The following is a 25,431-nucleotide window of genomic DNA, read 5'->3' as shown; positions in this document are numbered from 1 at the left end:
CACAAAGACGTAAGAGTCGGAGAAATAGGAAAATTGCAACTTTTTTTACCCCCGGAAAAGATCGAAATTTGGTCAAAATTGGTCAAATCTGTCCCAATATAAGGCATGTGCTGAAAGTCAATCCAGCTCTAGTTTAGACGCCCACCCTGCTTAGACTCGCCCTTCCCTGCCTATTCTAATAGACGATATCGGCTTAACGTGAGAACTCAGATTTGACCTCTGAGAATTGCCCACAATGCTTTGCTCGGAAAAAAGTTCAAGGTGAAAAGCATTGTGGGGAATTCTCGGAGGTCAAATCTGAGTTTTCACGTTAAGCCGATATCCAACCTCGTTCCCTGCGTATTATTAGCTTTTTGATGCTTACTGATAGCGCAATCAGTAGCGTAAATAAAGCCTGGGATACACGGGGAAGAGGGTTGGCCGATATCGTCTATTGTGAATTAAAGTTGGCAGAAAGTCGAAAAGTACCCTCCCCTACCTTCAGGTAGATAGCTATCGAAAGAGGAGCCTTCGGGTCGCCTCCGACTGCAGTCGCAGACTTACTTACTTAGGTTTCTCTTGAAATTCAATTACTCTCAGGTGTTTCAACGGGAAAGGGGGATAAAAAATTGTGTACCTCTAAATACCCCTAAAGTACAGTAATCTTAGACTAAAACCCTGGTTATTTAACCCCCGTTTATGAATTTTAAAAATATTTTCAGCTGTAAAAAGTACCTTATTTTGCTAATAAGGTCGGGGGGGAGGTTAGAAAAAATCGAGAAATGAATAACTAGTAGTAGTAGTAAACTGTTGAAAATTCCATTGAAAATCACTGATTTTTAAATATATCAAATATTTCACTGAAGTTTTAAATATGGAATGAAACAATGGATAATTTTCATCTTCGAATCATATCTAAAATTCTTTAAATTAAGAAATAATGATAAAAAATTAACGCCGCTTTTAGGTTAAAATTGCAAAATCTTGGCCTTTTTTACACCGGCCCTTTTTTAACACCAACCCTTATTACGCAAAAATAACGCCAATGAGGGCCAGCGTGTAAAAAGGGCCGATAAGGTAGGTGAAGAAGAAAATAAAAATTATTTTTTGGTGCTAGAAATTTCAGACGAAATACTTGGCACAAAAAAAGAAATCCACCGGGGTGTTTTAAAACCACAATCGATTTGCAAGTGCTCTAAAGTAGGTTCGAAGGGTAGAGTTTTAACCCTGAGTTTTAACGCTAGACTTAAGTCTTAGGACCTTATGATCTGAGGATCCAAAAGCTCAAAAATGGTCCAGTAGGGCTTGAAATATAGCCTAGAAACCAATAAGTCCCTCCCAGATCGAAATAATCGTTGAAATCAAGTTGAAGGCCCGAAATTGACATTCTCGCTGAGAATAAATATTTTTTTCCACTATTCTTTTTTTGGACACTTCCATACATACATTATTAATTTTTTTCTTCGGACTTCAAAGGAAATTAGTAAGTTTTAGATCACTAAGCATTGCAGGACATGCTGTAACAGTGTTTCCGCCAGATGATGTCGCATAAACCTTAATATCGTGAAACTGTTGTCCACTATAATTCACCTCGCTGTGTACTTCCACTCCATTTATGATGATAAAATAGCGATGATTGCCGTTTTGAATGTATCTTTGGTGTATTTCAAGGGATAACGTTTGGTTGATTTGCACAGGGTTGTTCGTGAGCAATGTGCTGCGTGATTTTATGTTGTTCATTGCTGTGTTTGTTTGGATAACATTGTCAGACGCTCGGATTAATATTAAAGGGGTCCTGTCGATGGAAATAAAAGAATAAACAAACTTCTACCGCAAAACTAGTCTACACAATAGACAGCTCCAGGCTTTTAAGTCTTTTACGCATTACTCTAGAGTAGAAGTTTTACGCTCGAAACAAAGGAAGATATGACGTAGCCTAGGGAGGGAGGGGGTGGAATAAAAATGTCCTGGTTGGAAAATTTTCAAAAAATTAATTAGAGTATCCGAGAGTAGATGTTCAAGCTGACCAAAGGTCAAATCAGAATCAGAGCTTGTTTACTTTGTTTTGGATGGAGCCCAGCTGCTACACAACGTTGTTTCAACATTCATCTAACGTTATAAAGAACGTGGAAAATGATTTATCATACCTGTCACCGTACACCGTATTTTGGCCACCCTTCGTCATATGGAATAATCTACAAAATGTAAAACTCGTGTCCAGCCCCCTAAACAAACGTATATTCATGGAAACGATCCATTCTGCAGAAAGCGTTGGTAGAAGCGCCAGCAGCAGACCTTTCGTCACTTCAATTTCTATAAAATAGATAAACAAAATGACTGAAAAATCGAGCAAATTTGCTGTCAGGTAGAATCAGGTCATAAACTGCCAAAGCCGGGAACAAAATTGTGTAGAGATGAAATTTTGTACAGAGGTTCAGGAACATGTCAGGAATCACCAAAAAAAGCCCCATCCCAGGAAGATGGGAACACCCTCAAAACACACCTTTCAAAATCGAAAAAAAGTGCTGACTCAGCAAAAATAAGCGTTTTAAACGATCTTAAAATCGTTATATCTCGCCAACGGCTGATATAAACATATTAAACCATATATTTTTCTGAAAGCCCATGATCAGGGCTACATGATGAGCTTGTCGATGTTCCAATTAATCGCTCTTAGTAAAAATGCTGACGTCATCAAAATCATCATTTTTTGGACTTTAGAGCTCATATCTCGGGACCACGTGGTCCAAATTTCAAAAATGACCCCATTTTCTTTATCTACTAATCGAGAGAAATCTCCCTGTCTAGTTATTTTTGACATTCGAAAACCATTAAAAATCAGTTATCAAGGGTCTCCCCCTTGCTTAATTGTAGAAAAAAGTACCATGACCGCCATTATGGATTTGAGGGTGTTTCTATCTTCCTGGGGGTAGGGCTTTTTTATTGGTGATTCCTGACATGTTCCTGGACCTTTGTGCAAAATTTTATCTCTACATCATTTTTGTCTCGGTAGTTACGCCATTCTACCTGACTAAAAGTAACTTTTTCTTCTTCTAAAGCTCTTTCCAGAAGTTTTTGCCTCGTGTTTTTTATTAAGTGAGAGGTTTGCAGAATTAAGACTCTCAACAGTGTCTTGTCTTACAGCCCTGGTGGAACTTCTTTTTCTCCCAATGGGGAGGACAATTTCCATCGAAATCCCCATTGGGTTAAAAGTTCTTTTGTTCCCTAGCTAAAAAATAACGTGATTCATAAACTTCAAGGTAGAGGTACTTTAGAGTCCTAAGTGGATCTCTGAATCTGGCTGCTATTGGTCGCAAAAACTTAGGGTAAACTGTTAGGTTTTAGAGACTTGCCCTTAATCACTCGAGTCCAGTGGGGATAGTTTTTGAATGCATTTTTTCATTGAATTTCAAATGAGGATAGTCAATTGTCCAGTGAGGCTAAAATTGTAGGGTATTCTTCCCACCGGGGACGAAATTTTGGCCAAATTTTCCAGTGGGTAGGGATTCCAACCGGGTCTGTGACACAAGGATGTAATAAATTGTTCAAACCAATTTTTCTTCCCGTGTGTTTCCCACTGGGATTACGATAGAAATTTCATCCCTGCTGTGCGAGAAGAAGTTACACGGGGCTGTGAGACAGGGGTGTCTTATTTTGCTTTAGTAATAGTAGGGAGAAATTTGTTGAGTTAGGTAGAGAAATCATATATACTCGTAATATATCTCTAATCTTAATTTTTTGAGAGCTTTTCAAAAATATACAATATGTCTCTGTTTTCAAAAGCTAGAATTTCCATTAAATTTTGACACTATGATTTTTGCCTGAGACCGTCATATTTGTCTGAAAAACCGAGAAAAATTGGAACTTATCTTATTTTGATTCCCTTATCACACCCCTGCCTCTGTGACCCAGTGTGATCCACCCCACTCGTCACCCCAGTGAAAAATATTCCCAAAAATCGCCCATTTTTTCACCCCAGTAGATAAATCACTCACCCCACTGGAATACTGTAACTGAAAATGACCCCATTGAAAGATACGAAGAATCCGCACACACCCCACTGAAAATTTTATGATTTTAACGTACCCCAGTAGAATTCTCACATCAAAAGGTTCACCCCACTAGAATCTCCCCTTCTCTTATGGAATCCACTTTTTGAATTAACAAAATGCACAAAAAGACTCAATTTTTTTGCTCGCTTCGCTCGCAATCAAAACTGTAAAACTGTATAATTGTCCATATCACCGCGTCGTCAAAAGTAGTAGCAAGTTATGATCTAAACAGATGGTCTAGAATGTATCCAATATGTATGAAAGTCCTTATCTTTAATAAAAAGGCAAGAGCAAAATGTTTTTCCGTTTTTCAGTCAAGCTTTTCTCAAAAAATAGGTCGGTTGTGGGTCGATCATTCAAATTCGTAAATCAGAAGCGAAAATAATGATGACCTTCAGGTAGGCTTGATGACTAGAGAGTTTTTTAATTTTTCAAAGTTGCAAAATTCGAAATAAAGGAGTGATTTTAGCCTATACAAAGTCAAAAATCAAAAATTTTCCTCGTCGGCACAAACCATGGTTGCGCCTCCTTGGTCACTACATCTTTTTAAAATTAAGTTCATATAGTCTCCATTACTTTCAGAGAAATGTCCTTACAAACTCCCTTTTTACTTTATCCAAAGAACATACAAGTATGAGTATATGAGAAAATCCTTTTAATTTATGCAGTTAATTCTAGTCAGTAGGGCAAAGTCTCCCGATTGGGAGACAATCCTGCATCAAACTCTGTGGTGATACTGGCTGCGTGAATTCGCTAAAAATATTCTTGCCTGGAAAAGCTTATGAAAAATTTTCAAAGTAGAATATTTTAAAATTTTGTCAGTCAATATTAAAATCATTCGGTCAAAAGTTGATAAATTCATTTATCTTTCCATTGATCCATTTTTTAGCTTCCCCTTTTGCCCCAATTTCCCCCCTTTTCACTTCAAGATTGACGTTGTATGGACGTTGAATGAATGTCGCTCTTGCAAAATCGTTTCCCCTTCGGGAGACGTCCCCCATACGGGATTCGTCTCCCGATCGAGGTATATTGCCCTATTGTTAGTAATGGATGATGTTTTGTGATTTTATGATTAAAAGTCTTATACCAGTTTCAACGCAGTTGAAAAATACATTCCCTATCAGTAGCCTCAGATAGTGTAACAACGACTCCGCAATACATTTTATAATTTAACATTTGACTAGCACTGCTAGCTACTCTACCTCAGAATAAACTTTCAGAAAGATTTTTTTCACCCCAGTCATAATCAAGCAAAAATTGGTCACCCCACTCAATTTTTCGGAAATATCTTGCACCCCAGTGAATTTCAGATTTTTCACATCCCACCCCACTGGATGTTTCACACCCACTGGGGCACAGAGATAGGGGTGTCTTATCTTTCCAAAAATGTATAACAAGTGCTTTGACTAAAAAAGTCGAGCGATTTTACAAAATGCCCTCTACTATAACGTACCTTTCTCTTCGGAGATCAACACATACGGGGCCACTCCATGATTGTTCAGTGGTCGGCCAGAAAGTTTCTAATGGAAGCAAAATGAAGAATAAATAAACCAGCCGAGGCTGAAAGGTCAGCCAATAGAGCTTAGCTAGATAGCTTTAATAAGTGGGTTAACAGATGTAAGAGATGTACTGAAGACTAAAAATGTTGAATAATGTACAAAATGTGAAACATTTGATAACTTGATTTAAAATTATTTAAACAAGCCTGAGAGCTCCTCCAACCCCCCTCCCCCCCACAAGAAGATCAAAGTATACTTCTCTTTAGCATTGTAGCACTGTTTCTACGACATCAAACAATTAAGCTATAGTTCATTACTATAAAATAAAAGAGAAACATAGTGTAATTAAACTTTTTGTTAATTTCATTCCAGTCAATTATGATACAATTTTTCTGTTGGATGTAGACAATATCCATATCTGACCAAAGTGTTATCTAGAAATAAATTAGAAAATTGCCAAAACGTCAGAACCAAAATAAAGATATCCATCAAATATATAGAAACTGTACTTTTTGTTTTACTTGATAAAACTCCAATAACACTTTAAACTAACAAGCTACAAACTTTAAGTCACAAAGCGCAAACTCCAGAAAAACACAATTTGAATCAAAATCTTTGCAAAACGTAGTTCATATTTATAACATTTCAACAGGAACTGTATTTTGGTAGACTTGGTCAAATTGCAGAAACCATTTGTCAGTTGTCTGCAAGGCCAATGAGGTACGTAAAAACTGACTGCTATTCAGTCAAAGCCAAAATTTGGCAAGGTCAGAAAAACATAATTTACATCCAGTATTCGTAAATAAATTTTGTAGTTTAGTACCGTCGAGTTACACAGCATGCACACTACCATCTTGAAGACTTTGCTGGTCGCAAATGATAATCGAAAGCAAAACTTAAAATTCCTAACTATGCAGGGAAGCTTATTTTTCCCCCATTTTGCTTTAAACTCCCTTTTGATTGGTCTATGAATTTGGGCGGTGGCTTTACCGCCTTGGCGGAATAAACACACGACCATAATAAATAAATTCAACAGTGCAGCGGAGTAGCAATTAATTTCAACTGGGAGTCCTCTCTTCTGTGCCAAGCACTGGCAGTGTTTTTTTAACTTTAAAACAATGTTAAATGAAGACCAGATGGATCTGTTTGTTATGACTGTGCAAGTTGTGACGAGAGTGTGCATGTTGTGTAACTTGAGGGTATATATAATTCATTAAATTTTAGAAACCATTTTTCATAACTTTCTGCAGTCCACTTTCTGCAAGTCTGATAAGAGATATGTATGACATGTATAAACTGTTATCGCCATTCATTCCGTTCCATCGTTGTTACTAAAAGTGGTAACGGTAGGTAACGATAGGTAACGACAAGTAACGACAAGTAACGGTAGGTAACGACAGGTAACGATGAAGTAACGGTCGGTAACGATGAAGTAACGCAAGTAACAAGGGGTAACGAAAAAGTAACGAAGTAACGATGGGGAAAAAGCTCAAAATGGTGGCCCTGAGGTGTCGAACTATCAAAATTTGTAAATTTCTGCGCCAGAACTAATGGTCCCGGTGATTTTGGGAGAACCTAACGACTTTGGTTAATCTATTCAAGAATTTGGGAAATCTGATGATTGTACAGCAGAATCTCATCGTTCTGGTGAATATGACTGTGGAGATAATAAATCCAATTGTTTTTACTGTAAATTGGTGTTTGTGAATAAACTGAAAGATTTCATGGCTTTGGTGAATCAATGGTGTTGGTCAATGCAATGATGAAATAAATGGTGTTGGTCAATGCAATGATGAAATAAATGGTGCTGGTTAATGTAATGATGGAATCAGTGGTGATGGTCAATGTAGTGATGGAATCAATGTTGATGGTCAACACAATGCTGGAATCAATGCAATGATGAAATCAATGGTGCTGGTCAATGCAATGATGAAATCAATGGTGCTGGTCAATGCAATGATGGATTCAATGGTGCTGGTCAATACAATGATGGAATCAATGGTGCTGGTCAATACAATGATGGAATCAATGGTGCTAGTCAATACAATGATGGAATCAATGATGCTAGTCAATGCAATGATGGAATCAATGATGCTAGTCAATGCAATGATGGAATCAATGGTGCTGTTCAATGCAATGATGGAACAATGGTGTTGGTCAACACAATGCTGATTTCAATGATGCTGGTCAATGCAATGATGGAATCAATGGTGCTGGTCAATGCAATGATGAAATCAATGGTGCTGGTCAATACAATGATGGAATCAATGGTGCTGGTCAATGCAATGATGGATTCAATGGTGCTGGTCAATACAATGATGGAATCAATGGTGCTGGTCAATACAATGATGGAATCAATGGTGCTAGTCAATGCAGTGATGGAATCAATGGTGCTGGTCAATGCAATGATGGAATCAATGGTGCTGGTCAATGCAATGATGGAATCAATGGTGCTGGTCAATGCAATGATGGAATCAATGGTTTTGGTCAATGCAATGCTGGAATCAATGGTGCTGGTCGACACAATGATGGAGTCAATGATGCTGGTCAATGCAATGATGGAATCAATACTGCTGGTTAATGCAATGATGGAATCAATGATGCTGGTCAATGCAATGATGGAATCAATGGTGCTGGTCAATGCAATAATGGAATCAATGGTGCTGGTCAATGCAATGATGGAATCAATGGTGCTGGTCAATGCAATGATGAAATCAATGGTGCTGGTCAATGCAATGATGGAATCAATGATGCTGGTCAACACAATGCTGGAATCAATGATGCTGGTCAATGCAATGATGGAATCAATGGTGCTGGTCAATGCAATGATGAAATCAATGGTGCTGGTCAATACAATGATGGAATCAATGGTGCTGGTCAATGCAATGATGGAATCAATGGTGTTGGTCAACACAATGCTGGAATCAATGATGCTGGTCAATGCAATGATGCAATCAATCGTGCTGGTCAATACAATGATGGAATCAATGGTTCTGGTGAATTCAATGGTGGAATCGATGGTGGTGTACTGCTGGATACAATGCTGCACTCACCAATAGTACTGTTGTGCAGGTAAATGCAAGTTAGGGATTGTGCATTTTTTGTAAGCATCATCTTTATAAGAAATCCATCGATAATTTTCGGTTCAAGGGGTATTGACTTTCAGCGATGGGTTCTTTCAAAGCAAGTTGGGGTTTGTGCAAAATGTGAGCATATTTATTTTTCTTATAAGCATCATCTTTGTAATAATACGATCAATAACTTTTGATTCAAGGGGTATTGACTTTCGACGATTGGTTCATTCAAAGCAACTTGGGGTTTGTGCAAAATGTGAGCATATCTATTTTTCTTATAAGCATCATCTTTATAAGAATACGATCAATAACTTTTGATTCAAGGGGTATTGAATTTCAGCGATTGGTTCATTCAAAGCAACTTGGGGGTTGTGTAAAATGTGAGCACATTTATTTTTATTATAAGCATCATCTTTATAAGAAATCTATCGATAATTTTTTATTCAAGGGGTATTGACTTTCGGCAATTGGTTCATTCAAAGCAACTTGGGGTTTGTGCCAAATGTGAGCATATTTATTTTTCTTATAAGCATCATCTTTATAAGAATACAATCAATAACTTTTGATTCAAGGGGTATTGACTTTCGGCGATTGGTTCATTCAAAGCAACTTGGGGTTTGTGCAAAATGTGAGCATATTTATTTTTCTTATAAGCATCATCTTTATAAGAATACAATCAATAACTTTTGATTCAAGGGTATTGAATTTCGGCGATTGGTTCATTCAAAGCAACTTGGGGTTTGTGCAAAATGTGAGCATATTTATTTTCCTTATAAGCATCATCTTCATAAAATTACAATCCATAACTTTTGATTCAAGGAGTATTGACTTTCGGCGATTGGTTTATTCAAAGCAAGTTAGGGGTTGTGCAAAATGTGAGCATATTTATTTTTCTTATAAGCATCATCTTTATAAGAATACAATCAATAACTTTTGATTCAAGGGGTATTGACTTTCGGCGATTGGTTCATTCAAAGCAAGTTAGGGATTGTGCAAAATGTGAGCATATTTATTTTCCTTATAAGCATCATCTTCATAAGATTACAATCCACAACCTTTGAAGGTTTCGAATTTCGGTGATTGGAATTTTGGACTTTTCATTTTAAAACGCATCTTATCCTCAATGTAATATTGTTTTGTTAAATTGATTTGCAGAATGGAATGCTAAAATTTTGCTGCAATGTCAATTGCACAAGAATCAATTAAGAAACGAGCATTCAGTGAATGGCGATCGTATTGTTAAGAGCTTAATCATAAGCTGATTAAATATTTCAACTCGTAAAAAAACGAAACCGAATAAAATTAAAATTAAAATACTATTCTTATGTGAAATCGTTGACTTTCGTTGAATGAACCAATCACCAAAATTCATACCTTCAAAGGTTATGCATTGTAATCTTATGAAGATGATGCTTATAAGGAAAATAAATATACTATCATTTTGCACAATCCCTAACTTGCTTTGAATAAACCAAATACCAAAATTCAAAACCTTCAAAGGTTATGGATTGTAATTTTATGAAGATGATGCTTATAAGAAAAATAAATATGCTCACATTTAACACAACCCCTAACTTGCTTTGAATGAACCAATCGCCGAAAGTAAATACCCTTTGAATCAAAAGTCATTGATTGTATTCTTATAAAGAAAGATGATCATTATAAGAAGAAAAAAAATGCTCACCTTTTGAACAAACCCAATTTGCTTTGAATGAGCCCATCGCTGAAATTCAATACCCCTTGAATCAAAAGTTATTGATTGTATTCTTATAAAGATGATGCTTATAAGGAAAATAAATATGCTCACATTTTGCACAAACCCCAAGTTGCTTTGAATGAACCAATCGCCGAAATTCAATACCCCTTGAATCAAAAGTTATTGATTGTATTCTTATAAAGATGATGCTTATAAGAAAAATAAATATGCTCACATTTTGCACAACCCCTAACTTGCTTTGAATAAACCAATCGCCGAAAGTCAATACTCCTTGAATCAAAAGTTATGGATTGTAATTTTATGAAGATGGTGCTTATAAGGAAAATAAATATGCTCACATTTTGCACAAACCCCAAGTTGCTTTGAATGAACCAATCGCCGAAATTCAATACCCTTGAATCAAAAGTTATTGATTGTATTCTTATAAAGATGATGCTTATAAGAAAAATAAATATGCTCACATTTTGCACAAACCCCAAGTTGCTTTGAATGAACCAATTGCCGAAAGTCAATACCCCTTGAATCAAAAGTTATTGATTGTATTCTTATAAAGATGATGCTTATAAGAAAAATAAATATGCTCACATTTTGCACAAACCCCAAGTTGCTTTGAATGAACCAATCGCTGAAAGTCAATACCCCTTGAATTAAAAGTTATGGATTGTATTCTTATAAAGATGATGCTTATAAGAAAAATAAAAATGCCCATATTTTTCACAATCCCTAACTTGCTATGGAAGAACCCATCGCCGAAAGTCAATACCCCTTGAATAAAAAATTATGTATAGATTTCTTATAAAGATGATGCTTACGAAAATGCACAATCTCTAACTTGCATTCACCTGCACAACAGTACCATTAGTGAGTGCAGCATTGCATCCACCAGTACACCACCATCGATTCCACCATAGAATTCACCAGAACCATTGATTCCATCATTGCATTGACCAGCAGCATTGATTCCATCATTGTATTGACCAGCACCATTGATTCCATCATTGCATTGACCAGCACCATTGATTCCATCGTTGTATTGACCAACACCATTGATTCCATCATTGTATTGACCAGCACCATTGATTCCATCATTGCATTGACCAGAACCATTGATTCCATCATTGTATTGACCAGCACCATTGATTCCATCATTGCATTGACCAACACCATTGATTCCATCGTTGTATTGACCAACACCATTGATTCCATCATTACATTGACCAGCACCATTGATTCCATCATTACATTGACCAGCACCATTGATTCCATCATTGCATTGACCAGCACTATTGATTCCATCATTGTATTGACCAGCACCATTGATTCCATCATTGTATTGACCAGCACCATTGATTCCATCATTGTATTGACCAGCACCATTGATTCCATCATTGTATTGACCAACACCATTGATTCCATCATTGTATTGACCAGCACCATTGATTCCATCATTGTATTGACCAGCACCATTGAATCCATCATTGCATTGACCAGCACCATTGATTTCATCATTGCATTGACCAGCACCATTGATTTCATCATTGCATTGATTCCAGCATTGTGTTGACCATCAACATTGATTCCATCACTGCATTGACCATCACCACTGATTCCATCATTACATTGACCAGCACCATTTATTTCATCATTGCATTGACCAACACCATTTATTTCATCATTGCATTGACCAACACCATTGATTCACCAAAGCCATGAAATCTTTCAGTTTATTCACAAACACCAATTTACAGTAAAAACAATTGGATTTATTATCTCCACAGTCATATTCACCAGAACGATCAGATCCTGCTGTACAATCATCAGATTTCCCAAATTCTTGAATAGATTAACCAGAGTCGTTAGGTTCTCCCAAAATCACTGGGACCATTAGCTCTGGCGCAGAAATTTACAAATTTTGATAGTTCATCGACACCTCAGGGCCACCATTTTCAGCTTTTTCCCCATCGTTACTTCGTTACTTTTTCGTTACCCCTCGTTACTTGCGTTACTTCATCGTTACCGACCGTTACTTCATCGTTACCTGTCGTTACCTACCGTTACTTGTCGTTACCTATCGTTACCTACCGTTACCTACCGTTACCACTTTTAGTAACAACGCATTCCATCATTCAGTCAAAACGTGCGCCAAGGTTAGAAAAGGTTAGAAAAGCACAATCTGCGTCCGGAACTGCGTGAAAAATAGTTTGATCAATTTCAACAATAACTGTATATATCAATATTAATATAATTGATCAAATTCCAAAGACCATTTGTCATAATTTTGCAAGTCCAATAATAGGAGATGTGATGTCATCATTTCATTTGGTCATTTGGTTCCCGTCATCTGACCGACCCTGATTTACAGTCAGCAGGTAGAGTTGGAGAGTAGTCGGAAAGCTTTTCCGTTGCTTTGCTGGATTTCCACTGTCAACCTCTGCACGCTCTGTGTTTACAAGTTTTCAAATTGAAGTAGAGAGCCGCATGCTAATGGAGAGTATACCGAAAACACCAGTTTATCCACGGTTTCTCAATTTTAAAATTCGGATCAGTCCACACGGATTCCCTTTCAACAAGATGTAGCTGCTTCTTAACAGAAAAATATGACGACTCCCACTTTTTAAAGTAGAAATGATGGGAACCAAACAATTTTTTGCGATTCGCCTTATCACAATTACACGTCCAAGTCTAAGTCCAAAAAAGCACGATTGCATCCGGTCTTTATCAAATTTATACAGTAGCTGTACTTTTGTAAACTTTATCAAATTCCGATAACATTATAACACCATCAATCCCCCTAGAGGCAAACAACAAAAATATGTTTTTATTGCAAAAACTATTAAAAAGCAGCAATAAAAAGTATCAGAAAATTCAACATAAACAACGGTTAGTGTAAAACACAGGTCACAGGTCACAGGTCACGGGTCACAGGTCACAGGTCAGTGTTGACAGGTCAGCTTCAATTACTGTAAAACCCAAAGAAAATGTTTGAAAAACAGTTGTTAATGTCAAAAATATAATTCCAAAGGTATTCTATTGATCTAGAACTATTTTAAAGCTAAAAATCTACCCAAGTGCTTGCCACGTGATTTCGCGTTTTATGCCGTGTATAACACGGACCTGTAATACTTGTATTATATATTACATCTATATCACACATGTAAACAAAATATTTCAATGTTATACGCATGTTACGTATGTTATATACAAAGAATAAAGAAATATTCGAATATCGATCTCACCTTTGCTTTAAACAGCCCCCTAACAGGAAAATAGCTATTTCACAATCACTATGTCATATCTCATTTTATCTCCTGCATCACCTTGGTTATGATAACAAGAATTGATGAAAATGGCGTTAATGAGATTATATTTTATAAATGTTTCAATATTTTTATCCCTTGCTTTGTATTTTTGATAAAATGACGTCACAATTTTCATCTCTCTAAAACAGCTCTCTCGGAGTATTTATTTTTTTCAAAACCTGTCAATCTATATCATAGTTTGCACCCCCCCTTTTTAATAGGGGAGGATGCCAACTTTCTGGAGGGCCTTTGTAGGGGGGGTACCAAGATCTGCCGAAAAAACTAGGGGGGATGGGAATGTAGGGGGGGATCAAATAAAAAAGGGGGGGGTTTGGAAATTTTGGTCAATTTTCTAATCAAATACAAGTAAGTTAGTTATATTCTGTCATTGTTGGCTCGTGACTATAATACTTCATACTCTTTCTTGTTGATAATTTTGCTGGTAGGTGGGAAAGCGAGTTTCCTTCGAAACGGATTTTCTGTAAAAAAAAGGGGGATAAGATTTCATTACAAAAGGGGGGGGATGGGTATATAGGGGGGGATGAAATAAACCTAGGGGGGTTCATACCCCTCTGCAAACTATGTCTATATCCATTTGCAGCGTCAGCATCCTATTATGCATGAAAAATATTTTGATGTTAATTGGTGTACAAAACCTCATACTTTGAGATAACATCATTATTTACATAATTTAAGTGTCATTTGTTGTCAATATTTAGGGTTGATGATTTGTCAATTTTAAGTCTCCTAAATAACATATTTTGATATTACATTTACATTACATATAATATTTTCAGGAGCTTATGCTATGAGTTTTATGTTACGAGTGCGTTACAGTTTTCCGGTCTGTAATTTGTATGACCTGTGACCTGTGACCCGTGACCTGTGACCCGTGACCTGTGACCCGTGACCTGTGTTTTACACTAACCGCATAAACAAAAACTTGAGCAAACAGCTTTAACATTTAAACCTTCAAAAGATGTAGAAAAAGAATCCCCTTGATGAAAATCCTGTGTTTGATTACATATGATTGCAACAGATTTACACTGGAAATACTTTGGTACAACACTGTACTGACTTATCACATCTAATTGAGCCGCCATCTTGAAACACTACATTATGATCTGTAAAAACAACGCACGCTAAAAGTACCCAAAAAGTTAACCCGATCGGAAGAAAGTTTAGAAATCAAAGTGAGATCGGAAAATCGGATTTTTTTTTTGCCGTCTTATGGTGGAAAATTTTACCTATTTGAATGCTCAGCTTCGGCTGACCAATGAGCAATCTAATTGACACTCTTTTTTTATAAGAACCAGCAAATTTTCAATGAGGCTCTGCTGTTCTTATTTTTGGGAATTTTGAGCCTCAAATTGTTCTTATTCTGTTCTTAATTTCATGTATTCTTTTACTTTTCCTTAATTCAAGACCAAAGATTGTTCTTAAATTGTTCTTAAGCTTTGGTATTCTTGAACCTCATTGTTTTAATCAAATTGTTCTTATAAAGAAAAAGAGTGTACCTTATCGGGGAAAACTTCGTCGGGGAAAAGTGACGAAATTTTGGACAGGTGACGAAAATTTTCCCCGGCCTTAATGCGTTTACCAACTACCAGCAAGTGACGAATTTTTTCCCCGACGAAAATTTTCCCCGACGAAAATTTTCCCCGACGAAGTTTTCCCCGATAAGGTATACGGAGAGAAGCAGGGCTCAAAGCTGAGAATAGTCAGCAAAACAGTAACGATGGTTTCATTTCTGGAATACTGCAAATTTTGGAAGAATATGATTGAGTAGAATATTAAAAGATTTCAAACAAGACTTTTACATCATCAAAACAAAATTTTCTTGTTAAAAAATGTTTTTTTTATAAGCATAAATGTTTAAAGGCTTAGTGAATTCCCGGCTTGGATGAAAAAAAAAACATATCAGTGAGCTTTAGTCATTGGTCATTGTTCTGGATTTACTTGGGAAGGTTCATTTTACTTTTCCATTTTAATGAATTCTTTTCAGAAAATAAGCTTATATAACAAGCATAGTTTGAGTTTGATTCCAAAATATAGCTTAATAACTGAGCCTGTTTTTAGGTAACAACTGACAAAAAAGTTTGAAAGAAAATCTTTTTGGAATAATTTGTTCCTTAAAATTTTAATTCAAGCGTATTGGAATTTTTTGGCAAAAAAATAAAGATAATAAGAAATTGTTAAGAAAGTGTCTACCCCTCGCTCGCATTATGCTTACCATTCCATTGCTCTTAAACAATAGAGCCATTATGTAGGTACCAGACACTGAGCCTGTATATGCTTATAAACGTTATGCTTGTAGAAAAAAATATGTAAAAAATCGTATATCTTATTACATGAATATTACTAGTCATTTTATTAACACGAATTGAAAAATTTCGTGTTAATAAAAACCCCCTTAATTAAAACCAGCCGTGGTGTCTTTGAAAAAGTAAATAAAATTCGTGTTGATTTTTTGCGTGTTAATTTCAAGGCCGTTGAATACTTGCCTAGTATTATCCGTGTAATAAGGTAACAGTTTTCGAACCAGTTTTCTAAATTCTACTGAAATATTCAAATAATCTCAGAAAAAATCTTAAAATATTTACCGTACAGGTGAAAATATGGCTGAAATTTGATGAAAAAATCGTTATGAATGTTAAAATGTTCCTCATTTTTTTCGTGTGTTAAAAAAGATTGTCCAGTAAGTCGAATAAATCACCCGTTTTTTGAGCCGACGTTTGAATAACCAAAGCAAAAAGGTTGAAATACCAAAAACCAATTTGAAAAATTTGAAGAGATTTTCCTTTTTATAAATAAGATTCTCTCAGCTTGATTATAATAACATAGAATTACTAACGGCGATTTCACTGCAGGTTACAAATATTTGAAACGGTGTCCAATTTAATATTGAAATAAGTGTTTTTAAAACATCTCAATTGGAAAATGTGAAAATATCCTTTACTTTACTAACTCGTAATTTGATACTGTTGAAAATAAAGGTGTGTCTCTTGAATGATATAAATCCAAGGTAATTGATATATTATGGGTTTACATGATTTTTTATAAGAACAAACTGCACAAGAACACATATTAAAGGGATAATCAGATGGTTTGAGATATTTGGCCTACAGAAAGCTTATATGGGCTTAAGTAAAACCTCCAAGTATGTTTTGATAACTATTTTCCAAATTCGAGAGATCACAATTTGAAATTTCTGAAAATGGGTTCTCACACGGTTCTTACGTTTTTAAATTCTATTGTTTTTTCGCTAAAAGTCAAAAACTTGTAACTTAATTGTCTCGACTTTAAGAAATATTTAGGCAAAAATATTTTGAGGTTTTGCTCAGGACAATAGAAGGAATCCACATGTCAAATATCCCAAACCACCTGATTATTATTAGTGTTAACAAAAATTCACAAAATGGTGAAAATGAAAACATATTGAGAAAATTTTCAGATTTAAAAGTCAAAAAGTTAAGAACTTCTAAAGCCTCCAAAAATTTTAGATGTTCTAATAAAAAATGTATATAGGTATCATATTGTTTTGTTTTCATAAGTTAGTATGTTTGTTTTGTAACAAAAAGTAAAATCACTTTGTTTGTTTGTAAATAAATCCACAGAAGAACTGCTAAATGATTGAAATGTGCAAAAAATTTTAAAATCTAGAAAAGAATTTAGATGACAGACAGACAGACAGATGCCTTCCCATGCAAGGGGATAGGCCTCACCAAAAGGTGAGGATCACAGCACCTCCTAAAGCTAAAGTGACCACAAAAAGTATATAACTAAGATGAAAAATGAAACATACTAAAGTAGAAAAAAAAAAGGGTAATCTAACTAGAAGAAAAAAAAAAAAAAAAAAAAAAATTATATAGACAAATTTCTAATCATTGCATTCCATTCCAAACGATTTCCAGCCATAACAAACCAATTATCAACATTTATACCACATTTAGACATACATTTTCGAATTGAACGACCATACGTCATCTTAGGACATCCCCTGGGTCGTTTCGATACTACCCAAGAGGAAAGCATTTTCCGAGGAAGACGATCCCAGTCCATCCTACTCACGTGACCAATCCACCTCAATTGCTGTCTATAAATATACGTTTCGATAGATTCGAGCCCAACACGTTCAAGAAGCTCATCAGTTGAGATTCTATGTAGAAATGTGTGCTTTCGATTTACTCGGCACATACTACGTATACAACCATGGTAAAAGCTACGAATCTTTCTCAATAAAGATTCCGTCATGCACCAACATTCACTACCATAAAGAAGAATTGGTAAGATTAACGAACGAAATATTGATCCTTTGGCCTTATTGGTAATATCAGATGATGCAAACAAACATTTTCTCAACATTCCAAAAGCACCACTTGCTTTGGCAATACGGGTATCCACATCCTTTTCATCGGTACAATCGTTGGTAACTATACTACCAAGGTAACAAAACTCGTCAACAATGGGCAAATAACGCTTTTCATCAATAATTACATCAGATAAGTCGACATTATCAAGGGTTTCAGGGTTGTCATACATGAATATCGGTTTTGCACAGAACAATATCTCCGTTTTGGAGTCTGACTTGGGATTTATTGCACCGGTATGAATTTCCATTCCGAAACGATCAAAGTGGACGATTATTGAAGTAGCTCCCTGTTGGATATGATCTCGACTCTCAAATAACAAAGCCGTATCGTCTGCATATTCCGAGTCTGGAAGCTCGAAATCTTCTCCTTTCGTGGTTGTTCTACGACCGGTCATTACAAAATCACTCTTACTCCGAAATATGCAAAACGGTATACCACAGGATAACTTCCAGGTTTCAATCATTGCGGTAATGTAAAAGGTAAACAATAGCGGTCCCAAAATATCACCTTGTTTCACACCGACGATGCTGTTAATGGTACGGACTACATCGCCTATAACGAATTTCACAGTGAAGTCAGCGTGTAAAACTATTAAGAGATTTATCAATTTCAAAGGTACTCCATATTTCTCAAGTACCTTCCACAAAGCGATTCTCGGAACACGGTCGAAAGCTTTAACTAGATCTAGGAATAAAATCCAGGTCTCCAGTCCATGTTCTCGTCTTTTCTTTATGGCAGTTTTAACGGTAAACACAGCATCCATACAGCCTCTACCAGGGCGGAAACCTGATTGACTCTCATGATCTAAACTTTCCTCAATCGGTAGAAGTCTACGATGTAGAATAATTGCAATAATTTTATATGCATTTTCAAGGAGCATGATTCCTCTGTAATTTTTTGGCAAGGAAAGATCTCCTTTTTTCGGTAACACATTAAGCCTGCCAATGTTCCATTCTTTAGGTACTGTTTCGGTTACCCAGAAATCAGTTATGATTGATTTCAATATCTGGAAAATTTCTTGGCTGTCGATAATTATTTTCCACGATTGGGTCATCACTCCAGACTCTCCTGGAGCTTTATTTTTCAACTTTGAAATGGCAGTCCTTATTTCTTCATCCGAGGGAATTTCATCACAGTTTTCGAAGACCGGTCTTTGGGACAGGAGATCTAAGACAGTTTCATCAAAATTGACTTGATTTTCATAAAGTTTTTGGAAATGATCTTTGAAAACGGTAGCGTTTTCATCCGGGGTTTTGCATAAAGTACCGTCTGGTTTTTTCAATTGCTTTTGAGTCACCGGTTTAACTTTTGACAGTCCTTTTTTTAGCAGTTTCACATTGTCCCAAGCAGTCTTAGTACCGACAGTTACATTAGTTGCGTGAGAGATGTAATGGAGCCACTTATTTTTGGCACTCCTTACAGCCACCTTTACTTTAGTTCGTAGTAACCGTAATCTCTCTTCTGAAAAACGAGTTCTTTTATTGAAAACACGTCTCATAGCCTCATTTCTGGCATCTATGAGAGCATTCAAGTTCTTTTCGTCAAATTTGAACCAGTCTGGTTGAGCTTTAGCACGTCTTGGGAGAACATCGGTTGCTGCTTTAGACATGGATTTTGATAGTTCAGAGTATTTGCAGGCTGCATTAGTGTCAAAGTAGTTTTTAATTTTATCAAAGAATTTACGTTTGACCTCTGGATCAAGTAGATGGGAGTGGTCGAGAGCAAGCAGTCGCTGACGGTTATCGTTTTTCTTTTTAAGACGTTTCATTAAGCGGAGGGTAACAAAAGTAGCATTATGATCACTATCTAACAGAGGCGAGGTGATTCCAGCATCGATACATCGGACGAACATTTCTCTGTTGACAAAAATGTGATCGATTTGGTGGAGATTTTTACTACGAGGATGCATCCATGTGCCGTATTTCTTCTTTTTGAAACACGTCGTAACAACTTCAACTCTTGAATTGCAAGATACGATAACATTCGTTTTCCAGAATCATTAACGTGAGATATACCAAAATTACCGAGCGGGCCTGACTCCTTCGATCGATTCACGCCCATACTAGAGTTGCAATCACAACCAATCACTAAAATATCATCATTTCGTTTTCTGTTCAAACACGTTGTTAGGTAAATCAAAAATTCGTTCCAGGTATGTTCTGGGGCATTTCCTACCGGGGCGTATGCCGATACCAAAAAGACACCAACATCTCTGTTGTGCTTATCTCTCAATAATAAACGAATAGCTAATACTCTAGGTCCGAGATCAGAGTGAGTTTCGAGACCAGCTGCATTCCAAGCGTCAACACCATCAGGATTCAAACAGATTGCGACTCCTTGGGACCCTCTACGGCAGGTTGCCTCATTTAGACCGGACGATATGAGGCGATATTGTTCGAAATCTAACACCTCCTGACCTTTACGCCAAGTCTCCTGTAAGCATGCTGCTATTGCATTTCTCTTTTTCATAACGTGACATAGCTCAACAATACGGGCATCTGTTTTCACTCCACGTACGTTTTGTGATAGAAAAGTTATTTGTTTCATAATCAAAGAAAGTTTATACGTTTTTGTGGTTCACCTTCAAAATACTGTCCATTCTGCTGGTGAGACAAAACAGCCAGTTGAGCAAATGTTCAACATCCACCAATACGGGAGATCCAGATGGATCTGCGAGAAGTACCAGGGAAAAAAGAAATTCCACTTCATGGTAAAGTATAAAATAGATTGTCTTCCTAAACGACCAACTAAGATTATTACTAAGCAACCATCACAGAAGCCCTCAACGGGTTGCATGATGATGTGACTGGTGCTTTTTATCCTCTGTGATAGCGAAAATCTTCTTGCGTGATCACAATTTTGACATGATGCGTGGCAGGACGAAAGATAACGGATTTGGGCTAGTGATGAGCAATTCGGTATTTCGGAAAGAAAGAATCCTGCGTGGTGTCATTATAAGGGGTGCCGCTCGGGAACCTCATCAGGGTGCCGTTTCGGAACCTGGTCAGAGAAAATTTGTTACTTGTAGATCACTTAAAAAAACAGGGCATGCAACAGAATTTTCACCTCCATAAGAAGTCGCGTAAACTTTGACATCATGAAATTGTTCTGCAGTGTAATTCATATCATCCATAATTACAACTCCATCAACCAAAATGTAATATTTGTAATTTCCGTTTTTGACGTATCTTTGGTGTATTTCCAATGCGATAGTTTGATTGATTTGCAATTCATTGCTGATCAGTAAAGCATTATGGGATTTTTTACCATTTAATGCGGTGGAGATTTGTAAAACATTGTCAGCAGTACGGATTGATACCAAGGGTGTCCTTCAAAAGTAATGAATTTTAAAGTAAGTAAGTGTACACCAAAGAAAATATTTTATGAGGTTTATCAAAATATTGTGAATGTAGTAATAGTGTTTTTTTATTATTTAGAAAGCTTTAGCATAAAAACACTGGTCTGGAAGCTTATTGTTTTAACTTTAAGTTTTTTCTTTTGTTATTATCAAAAGATGAATATCGTTTAGCTCGCAGCTTTTGATCACGTCAGTCACCAAGTACTCCTCATGGGATTGGTTCAAAAGTCACACGATCACATGATCACAAAGTGAGCAAAAAAAACTAATTTCTCAACTCAAGTTCAGGTAAGAAACAATGGAAAGAAACGTTGTGAACATTAGATAAACGTTGAAAAAACGTTGCTTGCCTGTCACCGTACACAGTATTTTGGCCACCCTTCGTCATATGGAATAATCTACAAAATGTAAAGCTCGTGTCCAGTTCCCTAAATAAGCGTAGCTTCATAGAAACGATCCATTCTGCAGAAAGCGTTGGTAGAAGCGCCAAAAGCAGACCTTTCGTCACTTCAATTTCTATAAAATAGATAAACAAAATAAGAGGATGGAACGAAGAAGATAAATATAAAAACTGGCGTGGTATCGTAATTTGGGCTTTTTCTTCAGTTTTTTACAGTCTTTAGCTATTTCGTGATCGTGGTTAGAGAAATAAAATGAGTAAACATCTAGGGGGGGGGGCTAGGATAGGATAGAAATAACTTTATACCACAAAATATTGGAAATAGCCTATGTCTGAATTGCAATAAATTAGAAATTTGAAATAAAAACAGGCCCGGCGGAACAACCGTAAAAGTGGGGAGGCTAAAGACATAAAATGAGACAAAATTCCCTAGGAATTTGAGAAAAAATCTCAATTGCTCAAAAGTGGGGAAATTGAAGTCTCCCCAATCTCCCCACTTCCCGGTGGTAACCGATTCAGAAGTTGTCTTCTTGCTTTAAAGTTGCTTTAAAGTTAAAAAATATCTACTAAAATAAACCTTTCTCTTTAGGGACCAAAACAAATGGGGGTATACCATGGTCGTTCAAAGGCTGATTCGATGATGACTAAAAAAGAAAAGAAATTATTTTAAACAGTTTATTATTAGAGTTAAGGGGGTCAAAGGGTTCTCCAATTCCGAACTATGAATGTTTTGCACATAACTATGGAAGGAATCTACAGCCCAGCTGGCACATATAACGTTAGGTGAACGTTGAAACAACGTTGTGTGCCAGCTGGGAGACAAATTTATCAAATCATCTGATTTTATACTTGATAATGTTAAGTTTGTCTTACGAAAAGCTTTTATTCATTCAGAAAATTAAATTATTTTTAAAATTGATATCTAATTTATCCTTTTAACACCTACCTGACATTGACTTGAAACATTGCCAACATTGACCATGAAAAGGCTTGCTAACAGATATGGTTTAAAAAGATTGAATATCACCATGGCAACCTGTCACCGGCAATTGACTTTTAACGACCTAAAAAGTAAATGATGTGTCATCAATTTGGATTTTTTTGAGTTCCATCTCTATGAAAGTATATGGATTTAAAAATATTAAGAAATAAAAAACGAACGTTAGGTTTAGTTTTTTATTTCTTAATTTTTCGCTCGAATTTTTTCGTGTTTGAATACTTTGTGATTCAATTTATTTCACTGAATTTAGAAATATAAGAGTTTTATTGTTTAGATTAGCTGTAGATGATCATGTAAATCATTTTGAATAAAGTAGAATTCACTGTCATCGAGGCAAAATGTCCAATCTTAAAATTGGTATATAATGATAAAGCTGAGATCTTTTTTCTTTGCTAACTTAAAAAATTGAGATGAGAGAAAATGGCCAAGATCAATAAATTAAGTTAGCAAAACCAATCTCATTTTTGTCAGACACTAATTTTGAGATTAGACCCTTTTGCCTCGATGGCAATTAATTACCAAATGAATTGTTTCAGGAGAAAAGATAAATTTAAATCTTCTGAACTCCTCCATCTGAATTTTCAAAGGATTCTCTGGTGTCCATGGGGTCTGAGATGTTATTTTTCCTTTCATTAATCTGTGGCTTGATTGATCACAGTTTTACTTTTTGTACCTAAAATTAAGACCTTTTAAAGAGAAAGAAAACAAATTATACAAATTAGGACCCTTAAAGAACATCATAAGCTCACACAGCATTTATAAACAAAAAGAAAAAACAACTTTCTCCCTCTTTCTACGAAAACAAGTATTTCATGCTTTGCCAGCATAGAGGAGGAGTTTTACGCTCGGAGCGAAGGCAGATATGACGTAGCCTAGCATAGAGGCGCTCCTCCCTTCAATATCATAAACAAATATCTTTAAAAATGTTCTGAAAATGTTCTTATTTTCAACAGTTTGTGAATGTCTAAGAATGTGTTTTAGAGTACATGAAACCTTTAATTGTTCTTAACATTTTAGCCATCGAAGTCTTTATGTTCTTATATCGTTTGCTCTTATGAAAAAACGTGCATGTAAGTAGGATAATTCGATGGGTTGATACTAATAATTAGACCCTGCTGATTATCAATTTGAGTTCATGCTGTTCAAATGTTCTCCCCAAAAAGAAATAAACACCTGTTCTTTTGAGAAAAGCTTCGATGGCCAAAATATCACAAACAAATTAAGACCATTTTAAGGCTTTTCGGGCTCTAACACACCCAATTTCTTAGGAAAATGGACAAAAATACTCACAAAAACATTAGCATGTTAAGAACATTTTTAGGCTTAAAATTAAAAAAGTTAAGAACAATCAATGCCTTCAAAAATGTTGGATGTTGTTATAAAAAGAGTGTACAGAGAAAAAACTTGCAACGAAGAGTACCTAAAGTATTAAGATAATAACCAACCAAGGAACCAAGGCAAAAATTATCAAACTTAGAAATATAAAAGAATTTTTATTGAAAAAATATGACTTGTATATAAATTAATATACATAAAATATAGTTATAAAACATGTAGAGGAATCTTTATGAAAGAAAAAGGTGCTCATTAAATTTATTATAAAAACAACTACGTGAATTTTAATTCATGGGCCCAAAGTTTTTTGCGTTAATTTATTTTTGCGAATAAACCAAAAATTAAAACCTCAGGAAATGTTATTTGAAACGTGAGTTTTTCAACAATCATCTTTTAACAGTGAAAAAGCAAATTAAATCATATTTAGTGAAACAAAAAGTTCAAAATATTTAAACAGACCAGAATGTAGTAGTTATAGTTTATGATATCAGAAAGTGCCAGCATCTGAATCAAGATTTTAAAAATTTATAGTATTTAAAAACTGATAAAAAGAAAAAAAATACAAAAAAATACAAGTTGCAGAGAAAAATGATTTTCTAGAAACGTAAATAAAAAACACTTAAGTTAATTTTAAGTAACTAGCCGGTACCCGGCGTCGCACGCCGGTTTAGCTGTTTGCTGAACGCATTTAAAGTCCTTTTGGATGTTGGGAAGGTGGCTTAAACACGATGAAATCAAAATTAAAGGGAGGAATTCTCTACGAAGTTTGACTTTATCCCTCCCGGGTGACGTATGTTTTAACCATATTTTGAAAAAGATTTTTGTGGCAAAAATGATCAGAAAGCAGATCTCGCTTCGCTCGCGTTATATTTGCCGTAGTTCTTGATGTTTAGGAAAACTTTGATGTCAAGATAAGCGGAGTGAAATAATAGACATGACACGAGATTCGTCGAAAAAAGGCAGCCCGGGGGGGGGGTACTTAAGCAAAATAAGGGTATGGGTATGTGCCGGCCTTAAAGGTGCTTTTTTTGAAACATGGCAGTTTGAAAAATCAGAAAATCAAACTTCAGTCCCACTAAGAATCGGAAAAATAGGAACATTTCAACTTTTTGCCCCCAGAAAGATAGCAATTTGGTCAAATTAGTTCCAAAAAGTTAATTAAAATTCACACAATTCACGCAACCATAGTCCCCCCGGAAGGCAGCTAGGACACGCAGACAAAAAAGCGTGTTAGCGCAATTTTATGTTGCTTTTTATAAAATAACTTCGTCATAACTTCGATAACTTTTTCAAATCAGCAATGATATAGATTTATAGCAAAACAATTATCGATATAGATGTTTAA

At 35.8% G+C, this 25,431-nt stretch overlaps 1 protein-coding gene across 5 annotated transcripts; it reads right to left on the bottom strand.

Moving 5' to 3' along the window:
• Positions 1–1,372: 1,372 nt before the first annotated feature.
• Positions 1,373–23,424, bottom strand: LOC136818540 (uncharacterized). Of its 5 annotated transcripts, XM_067074861.1 has the most exons (7): positions 23,271–23,424; positions 22,698–22,815; positions 22,329–22,395; positions 21,702–21,867; positions 21,060–21,322; positions 5,485–5,551; positions 2,151–2,292 (listed from the first exon to the last, which is right to left on the bottom strand). In XM_067074861.1, the coding sequence occupies exons 2-7, from the start codon at positions 22,779–22,781 to the stop codon at positions 2,286–2,288; spliced, it is 654 nt and encodes a 217-aa protein (XP_066930962.1). In that variant the 5' UTR covers positions 22,782–22,815; positions 23,271–23,424; the 3' UTR covers positions 2,151–2,285. The 5 variants fall into 5 exon arrangements, 4 of the variants coding, with proteins under 4 accessions (XP_066930963.1, XP_066930964.1, XP_066930965.1 ...); XR_010848249.1 differs by lacking the exons at positions 21,060–21,322; positions 21,702–21,867; positions 22,329–22,395; positions 22,698–22,815; positions 23,271–23,424 and adding exons at positions 1,373–1,774; positions 16,224–16,544 and having other exon boundaries at positions 2,127–2,292; XM_067074862.1 differs by lacking the exons at positions 2,151–2,292; positions 5,485–5,551; positions 21,060–21,322; positions 23,271–23,424 and adding an exon at positions 1,373–1,774 and having other exon boundaries at positions 22,698–22,798.
• Between the last annotated feature and the right edge of the window lie 2,007 nt (positions 23,425–25,431).

Source organism: Clytia hemisphaerica, unplaced genomic scaffold (assembly GCF_902728285.1).
Source record: "Clytia hemisphaerica strain Z4C2 unplaced genomic scaffold, Clytia hemisphaerica genome assembly, whole genome shotgun sequence".
Classification (NCBI taxonomy): domain Eukaryota; kingdom Metazoa; phylum Cnidaria; class Hydrozoa; order Leptothecata; family Clytiidae; genus Clytia; species Clytia hemisphaerica.
Note: the sequence above shows the minus strand (reverse complement) of the source record. Positions and strands in the feature narration are given on the sequence as shown.

Coding starts and splice junctions, on each gene's coding strand:
- LOC136818540 (XM_067074861.1), bottom strand. CDS start 22,781: ATGGTGATATTCAATCTTTTTAAACCATATCTGTTAGCAAGCCTTTTC. Junction 22,396..22,697: donor ATGTTTCAAGTCAATGTCAG/GTAGGTGTTAAA, acceptor TTTCTTTTTTAG/TCATCATCGAATCAGCCTTT. Junction 21,323..21,701: donor AATACTGTGTACGGTGACAG/GCAAGCAACGTT, acceptor TTACTTTTGAAG/GACACCCTTGGTATCAATCC.